The sequence below is a fragment of the Mus pahari genome, chromosome 3, assembly GCF_900095145.1.
Source record: "Mus pahari chromosome 3, PAHARI_EIJ_v1.1, whole genome shotgun sequence".
NCBI lineage: Eukaryota > Metazoa > Chordata > Mammalia > Rodentia > Muridae > Mus > Mus pahari.
In genome coordinates this window covers 17,632,246-17,641,767 of record NC_034592.1, presented here as the reverse complement: position 1 = coordinate 17,641,767, position 9,522 = coordinate 17,632,246, and the positions used below count along the sequence as shown (strand labels likewise).

At 52.7% G+C, this 9,522-nt stretch overlaps 1 protein-coding gene across 5 annotated transcripts in view; it reads right to left on the bottom strand.

The window, feature by feature from the left end:
• The window catches only part of Miga2 (mitoguardin 2), a 22,928-nt gene extending 14,006 nt beyond the window's left edge, over positions 1 to 8,922 (bottom strand). For 2 of the 5 annotated variants that reach the window (XR_003843473.1, XM_029536567.1), the window contains exons 1-6: positions 8,599 to 8,722; positions 5,244 to 5,479; positions 3,922 to 4,132; positions 2,475 to 2,587; positions 1,670 to 1,787; positions 1,237 to 1,373 (exon numbers count right to left, since the gene is read on the bottom strand). Coding sequence is in view for 4 of the 5 variants with exons in the window: in XM_029536567.1 (XP_029392427.1) it covers positions 1,237 to 1,373; positions 1,670 to 1,787; positions 2,475 to 2,587; positions 3,922 to 4,132; positions 5,244 to 5,479; positions 8,599 to 8,701 (918 nt within the window). In the remaining variant the exon portion in view is untranslated. The other 3 variants (XM_029536570.1, XM_029536569.1, XM_029536568.1) reach the window with 3 other exon arrangements.
• Positions 8,923 to 9,522: the final 600 nt, after the last annotated feature.

Genomic DNA, 9,522 nt, shown 5'->3' with positions numbered 1-9,522 from the left:
CATTCCCGGCCTACCAACCCCTCACCTCCCTCTCCCACTCACCTCCCTCTCCCCAGCTCACCTCTCTCTCCCCAGCTCACCTCTCTCCCCCGCTCACCTCCCTCTCCCCCCCTCACCTCTCTCTCCCGCTCACCTTCCTCTCCCGCTCACCTCCCTCTCCCGCTCACCTCCCTCTCTCGCCCACCTCTCTCCCCCCCTGCTCACCTCCCTATCCTGCTCACCTCCCTCTCCCCAGCTCACCTCTCTCTCCCCAGCTCACCTCCCTCTCCCGCTCACCTCCCTCTCCCGCTCACCTCCCTCTCTCGCCCACCTTTCTCTCCCCCCCCCTCACCTCCCTCTCCTGCTCACCTCCCTCTCCTGCTCACCTTCCTCTCCTGCTCACCTCTCTCCCCCACTCACCTCTCTCTCCAGAACTCTCCACAGGAAACTACAGACTATATGTGCTAAACACGGTCGCCAGATGGGCAGGGTGGCGCACGCCTTTAATCCTAGCACTTGGGAGGCAGAGGCAGGCGGATCTCTGTGAGTTTAAGGTCAGCTGAGTCTACAAAGTGAGTTCCAGGACAGCCAGAGCAGCACAGAGAAACCCTGTCTCAGAAATAACAGAGAATGAGGCGACGGCTAGAGAGATGGCTCAGCTGTTAAGAGCACTTGCTGTTCTTCCAGAGGTCCTGGGTTTGGTTCCCAGCACCCATTTGGTGGCTCACACCTGTAACTCCACTTCTAGGGGATCTAACACCCTCTTGTGGACTCTGTGGGCACCAACATGGTATACAGACATACATGCAGGGAAACATAAAAAATTAAATAAAAATAAATAGAAATCTTACAAATAAATAAGAGTATGAAATTACAATAATAATAATAAAAAAAAAACTTGAGTGTTCTTCCCCCCACCCCCCCAAAAAACCAAACCATAAACCAAACCCAAAGGCCCCAGAATCCAGTCACTAGAATGGAGGCCCATCTCCTATAGTCCTGCATCAACACCCACAACACCCCCCCATACCCCACATCCCCCAGGCCCTGAACGGAGCTGAGAAGGGCGATTATCAAAGTGGGACTTGCTCACTAAGCGCTCACCAATGCAACAGCATCAAGCACATTACTTGAGCTACTATATTCATTCTAAGTGGCACTTGTGTGGACGGGAACCCAAAAAGTGGTCACACTCATTGTCACACTCAGTCAGCCATCACCTGGCCAAGCTTGCAGTGACTGGGGAACACCGCCTACCTCTGACAGTGCTTCTGATGCGGTGTCTGGGTTCTGGAGGCTGTCGCCTGGTGTGGGGGTGCTGCCTCCATCCCCTCTCTGGCCTACACTCAGTGCCTGCTCCCATTTCTGCAGGGCTTCCTCAAACAGCTCCATGCCTAAAAACACGGGAGAGGAGGAGAAAGGCTCAGCTCCCACAGGCTTGCCCTAAGGGGATGAACATGGCAGGGCGGCAGGGGGCCACAGCAGGGTGAGAACTGGGCAGGACTCTACAGCTGGGTCTAGCCAGTGCACAGGCTTTTATCTAAGCAGGATGTGTCTTCTGAGACTTGACAGGGATCTGGGGTGGGGCAGTAGCTAAAGAAGTGACCTGCCTTGCCCAGACTCCCAGAAGGCCGTTCTTCCCTGCCACAGTTACCCTACCCCAAGGCCCTGGGCTCGCCTCCCAGCCAACCTTGTACATAGAGGCTCTCGGCACTGCCATCGGTGATGGGCACAGACTCCTCCATCCCTCTGGTTTCCCATGAACCTGAGCACGCAGCTGTGGGGCTGGATGAATTGACCACAACCATCTAGGGACCGAGTACACAGAGAAGAACTCAGTGAGGTCCTTTGTGGGTCCCCTCTGAGCCCACCCCGACCACCTGACCACAGGTATCTCTCCTGGATACCTCCCAAGGGAACTAGGTCAGCACCCACATTCTCAGAGCAGCTCACTGATGCCCACAGAGACCCCCAAAGTATGAAGACACACGAAGATCAATACCCTGTGTGACATGTCCCTGGGCCCAGTCCCTGCTCACTATTCTGTCAAGGAGGACAGACAGTTGCCACCTCACAATCACAAGATGGCCTCCACCTTTCCAGAGGAGACTCACGGGCAAGGGCACAGCACAGAGAGCTGGAGCCGAGCAATGCACTCACAGTGAGTCCGTGAACCCCCGGCCGGGCTCCACCGAGACAGAGCTCACCTGGCTCCTTTCTCTCTAGACCCTCAGCCCAGCCCCATCCCGACACCTCCCAGGCACTTGCTCCACGTCTGATGCCCAAGCCCGCTTGCTGATAAGATCCCTCTCTGGGACCTACACACCCGTCTCCAACTGGTGACTCCAAGCATCATCAATAGGCTCTGAAGCCAGAATTCATGAATGAGGGTGTAAAGCAATGAAGGGGGTCTATCTCCCACCTCCCTAACAGCCTACAAATTTCCTTAGGGCAAAGTTCAAGAGTGACCTGGTGGCCCCTCCCTGGCTCCTTACCGAGGCCAGGCTGTGGGAGGAGCCTGAGTGCTTGCTGGGCTCGATGGAAGAGATGCCACTCAGAGTATCATTGCTCTTACTGCTGGGGCTCTGAACCCTCCGGCTGGAGCAGCCTGTGAGGAGAAGGGTGGGTCTCACATTCATCCCCCCACTGAGCCCCCTCCCATCTTTATCTTTCGGGAAGAGTGTCTTGACCTAAGCCAGGACATCAGTGGATTCCTCTGAGGGTGTAAACTTAACAGAGGACTAAGGCTCTTCCTTGGCCTGTTGGCTTAACACAGGGCCAGGCCCATAGGAGGGCCCCAGATGCTGGGACAAGCTGAGAGCAAGGCGGGTCACCTCCCTACCTCTTACTCAGTTTGCCTGAGTGCTTGATTGAGTGATTGATAAGGAAAGTTCTTTTCCAGATGCCTCAGCGGATAAGGGGACTTGCTACCAGGCCGAAGGACCTGGGTTCAATCCCCAGTGAATCAGAGAGGCCCTCTGATTACCTCATGTACACCGTGGCACAGAACATACAATAGATACATAAAACAACCCGTAAACCTCATTCTCCTTAATTAGTTTTGTTTTTTGAGACAGTCTCAATGTGTAGCCCATGGTGGCCTTAAGTTCTACACCTGCCCCATCTTCCCAAGTGCTAGGATTATGGGCACACAGTATCANACCTGGCTTTAAACATTTATTTTCCAAGGAAACTTGTTTTTCCCAAGTTGCGAACCTATGAGAATGCCTTGCTTTGAAAGAGTGCAATAGCTGGGCGGTGGTGGCGCACGCCTTTAATCCCAGCACTCGGGAGGCAGAGGCAGGCGGATTTCTGAGTTCGAGGCCAGCCTGGTCTACAGAGTGAGTTCCAGGACAGCCAGGGCTATACAGAGAAACCCTGTCTCAAAAAAAAAAAAAAAGAAAGAAAGAAAGAGTGCAATGTGACAGTGACTGTAGCAAACAACTGGGTCTTACGAGGGCTGGCAAGATGAGAACCCTGTGAAAGAGACGAGAACTTACACATGCAAGCTGCCCTCTGACCTCTACACGTACACTACGGCACACCCACACACCTTTGCTCACACACAAATTCCAAGATCAACTGTTTCAACGTTTTCCCACAGTGGCTCGGTTCTGTGATGGCACTGTCTCAAAGTTTAGGACACACTGAAAAGGCAAATCTTACACCCAAATCCCTTCTCTCCTGCTAAGAGGAGAACAGAGAAACACCATTGTGTACATGAGCTCCATATCTTTATTCCTGAGCACAGGGAAATTCCCTACAGTAGGAAGGACACCTGGGACCAACACCACGCACCACACCCAAGCCCAGTGTCTGCTCTGCTGTCAACTCTACCGAGGGTAACATAGCTACGAGATGGGAAGGCACAAGACTGAGACCCGCAGCGAATGCTGCTGAGAAGTGACTCAAATGTCAGAGGCTCCCCAACCACATACCTACCTTTCTTCACCGAAGGGACCTTGCGGGCCATGAGGATGGGCATGGGCACCGTTCCCAGCTGCTCACCTCCCATCTCAGGGCCCACCTGCTTCTTCTTCCGCCGGCGCCTTTTCAGCTGGTGGGCAGCCAGGGCCAAGGCCACAGTACCAAGGGCTGTGGCAAAAAGAACCTTCCTCAGGCCTGGTGTCAACCGCAGCTGGGAGAACGCAGACTAGAGGAGAGAGACAAGTGGTCTGGTTATGTTGCCCAAAGGGAAGCTCTGGGTGTGGCCACTGTTTTTCTCTGCTGACCGAAGGGGTGACAAGGGGGACTGAAGAGTAAATCAAGCCACCTTCTCTGATATGTGAATCGGAAATATAAAGATAACATAATGCATTACAGAGGACATGAATCCTGGGGTGGGGCCCGTGTGCCCTGACACCGCTGGCCACCATTCTGAGCCTGTGCACTGTACCAGGGCTTGACCTGTGTCACCTGTCAGAATCTCTGCCAAATGAGGAACCTAAGGGTCACATTGTTTAAGATGTGTGCAGGCAGTGAGCACTATACAGCTCAAACCCTGATGACTCCATTTCCCAATGACAGTCACTACCAAGACCATCCATCCAAACGGGCTCATCCTGGCCACCCTCTGCTGCTGCCCAGGTGGAACTCTGTCCCACAAATGAGAGCTTTAGGGCATGTCAAGGGACTTAGAGAAAACTAAAGTCAAGAGGCCACCTAGCCTTGGGTAAACACTAGGTTTAGGGCCCCATTTTTTTTTTTTTTTTTTTTAATGTAATCCTGATTTCCTCAGGGGAAAGATACCAGATATACATAGGGATAGTTAGTGTTGCCTGTTAACCTGAGAGAACTAGAGTCGCCTAAGGGGCAAGCCTCCTGACAATACCTGTGAAGAATTACCTGTAACAATGTTAGCCTCTAAGGCTGTGTGTGAGGGATATCTCAAGCCATGTGGTAGGAAGATCATCGTATTTGTGAAGGGGACCACTACTAGGCAGGGCAAGATGCCCTGTATAAAATGGAGAAAGAGAGCTAAACACTGGCGTCCTGTTTCCTGAGAACAGATGCTGCGGCGACCAGTCAGCTTCCGGCTTCTGCTGCCATGCGTTCCACACATGGATTGTGACGCACTGACCCATGAACCCGGATAACCTCCTTCTTCCTTAAGGTGCTTAGGCCTCTCAACAGAGCAATGAGAAACTAACTAAGACACATGGAATTATAATAACACAGTAAGAAATTAACTAAGCCACAGAGCCTTGACAAGGACTCAGCTCTCAGGTAATGAGGACCCCTAGAGAGGACCACATCCGTCTTACCTGACCAAAAGTTGTGTACAGGAACACTGGAATCTCAGCCACTGTCATGGCCAGAGCCTGGATCATGGACATACCCTCAGTCCTACGGAATGCCATGGTAGGCCCAGTACCCGAGACGGGACCTCCTGGGGTGAGCGCTTCCAAGGAGAATGTCTTCAGCTGGTCTCTGGCTGGGTCCTGGGTACCATCCACTCCCCAGCAGGACAGAGGCACACATAACAGGTCCTTCCACAAAGCTGACAGACAGATGACCGAGTGAGACACAGAAGGTGCATACAGGGCATGAGTGGTAGAGCGCTCACCTCCCTACGTCCAACACCCAGTCCTGCCAACAAGCATTGGGGCAGTAAGATAGCTAAGCAAATAAAAGAACCTGCTGAGCAAGCCTGACAGCTGAGCTCCCCAGGATCCAAGGTTGAATGTGATGGGTCTCTGAGCATGTCCACAAGGACATTAATAAAGCTGAGAAGACCCATCCACAATAGGTGGCACCATTCCCTAGGCTAGGGCCATGTACTGTGCAAAAGCATACACACGTTCTTTGCTCTGCCTCTTGACTGAATGTAACATGAACAGCTGTCATGAGATCCTGTCACTGTGACTTTCCCACAATGATGGACTGTCACCTGGGACTGTGAGGCAAAACAAAACCTTCCTCCCCTAAATTGCTTTTGCTGGGGTGTTTTATCACAGCAACAGAAATGAAACCAAAAGGTGGGCATGGTGGCACACGCCTTTAATCCCAGCACTTGGGAGGCAGAGGCAGGCGGATTTCTGAGTTCGAGGCCAGCCTGGGCTACACAGAGAAACCCTGTCTTGAAAAAAACCTAAATAAATAAATAAAATAAAAAAAAAGAGTGCTTTCCCAGAAGACCAACACGCCTGACTCCTCCCATCACATGGTGGCTCACATCCATTTGTGAGTCTGGTTCCAGGGGGATCTGTTGCCCTCTTCTGGTGTAGCCTCCATGGGCACCAGACATGGATAAAGTGCACAGTCGAACATGCAGACAAAACATCCATACACATAAAATACTAAAAACTTTGGGGCTTAAAAAGTTGGCTCAGCTGTTAAAAAATATTGGCTATCCTTCCAGAAGGCCCAGATTCAATTCCCAGCACCCAAATGCTAGCTGACAGCTGTCACAACTCCAGCAGAGGGGGAAGCACCAGGCACACATGGTGCACAGACATATACACGTGCAAAACACTCATCTATGGGAATTTTTTTTTTTTTCAGAAAGGTGCACATGTGAGATATAAACAAGAGAGCCCTCAGAGGTTGGGCACTCAGGCTTGTGATCCCAGCTGCTCAGGACACTGAGGCAGGAGGATCAAAAGCTCAAAGAACGACTGGGCAACTTGGGCAGACCCTGTCTCAAAAAATTTTTAAAGCACTTATCTAGCATGTAGGGGGGGGGGGGAAACAGTGCCTCCAGTGGCTGAATGAGCAGCAGGCGTGCGTCAGGAACACCAGGTCCCAGCCCTCTGCCCCCACAGGCAGGCAAGCAGTCAGATACCCCACCGACACCTCTATAAGCCTGGCAGCAGAGGGAGGCATGCGTGGCACGCTGGCGTAGAAGGAACCCCGAGACCGGGAGATAAATAGGTCACCCCCTAACTCAGGGCCTCTGCACTTTCTCATAGGTCACCCTCTAACTCAGGGCCTCTGCACTTTCTCAGTCTTTAAAAAACACTGGCCATTTTCTAAATAAAGATCAGAGGCTCCAGACTGAGAACCATGACATTCTTTTCACAGACCCAGGAACGCTTCACTTCCTGTGGCCTAAATATTTGTGCTGATCTTGTTGTGGTAGTGAGGTTTTTGTCGTTTGTTTTGTTTTGACTTATATTTATTTTTGAGACAGAGTCAAATACTGTAGCACAGGCTGGCCCTGAATTCTAGATACTTCTCTTGCTTTTTGTCTCCCAAGTGTTGGGTTTACTGCTATGAATCAACTGAATCATGACAACTATATGGGCGATGTTTCTCCCTGCCTCTCCCCACCTTCTCATGAAGAAACTGAGTTTTGCCCAGCCTAAGCCAGGAGTCCAAAATAACTCATCGATTGCTAAGGGGTGAAGAGCAGGTACGTTGAGGTCTACTGGACTCTGGGTTCTGCTTAACACAGTAGGAACAGGGAGTGCACCCCAGCAGAGGCACAGAGAGAAATGATAGCCCAAGACCCACCAAGACCCAAGGCCAGATGAGATGTCCGATCACATATTCTGAGACCCCAAGACCCTGCAGAGGTCAAGTTCAAGTTCAAGGACACTTTCTGAGATCTTCAGAGGAAGGAACACCCAGGCCAGGACAGACCCGTCTCTCTGGGATGATGGCCAAAAGTCACTAGGCTAGCACAAGACATGAACAAGGAACAGATTATCCTTGGTGAGTGGGGGAAGGCACACAGCCCTATCAGGCTGGCCTTAGGGCTGTGGGGGGAGGGGAGAGGGCAAGAGGGCTGGCAGGCCAAGTGAGGTTCAAGGGCTAAAGAAATTGCCACACTGTCAAGGGCAGGGCACCCTGTTGCCTAGAGGTTAAGTGGGCTATGATGTGCCTCCAGCCTGGCAGGGCACTGAGTGAGAGACAAGGACATTAAATAGCAGGAGATACACTTCTCAGAGCATTTCAACCAGCCAGCGCACTCGCTCTCTGTGAGACCTCAGTGGAGTCCTTCTCAGAGCACGCAGGATAGGAATACTGAGGCTCTGAGAGATGAGGCACTGAGGCTGGGCCGAGCACCCTAGCCACTGCCTGCTGCTTGCTTGTATTAAACCTGAAGGCCACCTGGTATTTAGAAGTGAGCGTATTCTAGGACCCAGGCAGGAGGAGGGCGAGGGGGGAGGCCTGGCATCTGTTTGCAGGTGAGTCCAGTTAGCCTTGTCTGTGCCCAAGAGAAAGGAAGCATCCAAGCTCACCATCATATCCTACCTGTCTCTCTATTCTAATGCTGGCCACCAATCCTGCTCCACATTCCTGAGCAGGTAGGTTATCTGCTCCTCCACCCAGGCACCCTAGTCTTCCCAATCCAGGCCCTTCTCTCTTGTGCAAGCCAACCCTACTAATTGGCCTAAGCATTCTCTCGTCCCACCTTGACCTGGCTGTGTTCTCAGAACAAGGCAGTACTATAGCTCACTCTGCCTCACGCCCTGTTTGTCCCACCCCGGCACATCTCTGTGGGATCCCACGCAGCCTGGCATTGGGCAACCCCACAGTGAACAGCAACAATATTCCAAACGTCAGTATCTGCTCCTTGCGGAGCCTGGGCAGGGACCTTTCTGCTCTGGCCCCGACCTCCCTAGGACATCCTTGACCGCTGTCCACATACAGCGCTGCCCACAGCCGGCACACCTGGGGGTGGGTACCCGCGACCATACTTAGATGCTCGCAGCGTTCCAGGCCCGGGAGTCTCCTCTCTGACCCAGATCCCTTCTCGATCCACCCACGGAGCCATGCATCCTCTCGAGCCGCCTGGTCCAGGGGATCCACTCATCCCACCTTGGACACCTTCGCGGACTGGCTGGATCGCAGACCCCGGCGTGGGCCGGGCTCCATGCTCCGCAAGCCTCGCTTCTAGCCCTGCTGAGCTGGTCGCCCGCGCAGTGGCCGTCACTCACCCGGGATCCCATCGCTGGGAAAGGGCAGCGTCTCCTTTCCAGGCGGCAATACAACCAAACGAGGCCGCAGGGTGGGGGAGGCGTGGCCTCGGTCCGGCCAACACAGCTCTAACCAATGAGCGTCTTCAGATCGCTCAGCGCTGCCGAGGCCCTTGACCAATGGGGTGAGCTACGTGATCACGCCGACTCCGCCTCCCCCACTTTCCGCCCCGCCCTCTAAGTGTGGTTGCAGTGTGGAATGTCCTTTTCTCTCCTCCGATTGGCCACTAGGATTAGACGGACACATGGACACTCTAAAAAGGCGGTGGAGTTAGTAGGTGCCTGGGGCTTTCTGGGAAGCAGCTGCACGGAGATTCTCTGCCGCACGCTGGTCCTCAGCGTAGTTGTCACTAGGATGTCACATCTGATTACCAAACTCCTGCGCTACATACACTCTCACACTAACAGGCACACACGCACGCACGCACACGCACTTCTACAACCCTTGTTTATGCATGATTTGGTTTGGTTTCTTGGTTTTGGGTTTTTTTTCCCGAGACAGGGTTCCTAAAGGATCTATGCTTTGGAGACTAACAGGTTTTGTATGTTTGTTTGGTTTTTTGGGTTTGGTTTGGTTTGGGGTTTTGGTTGGTTCGGTTGGGGTTTGTTTTTTTGTTTT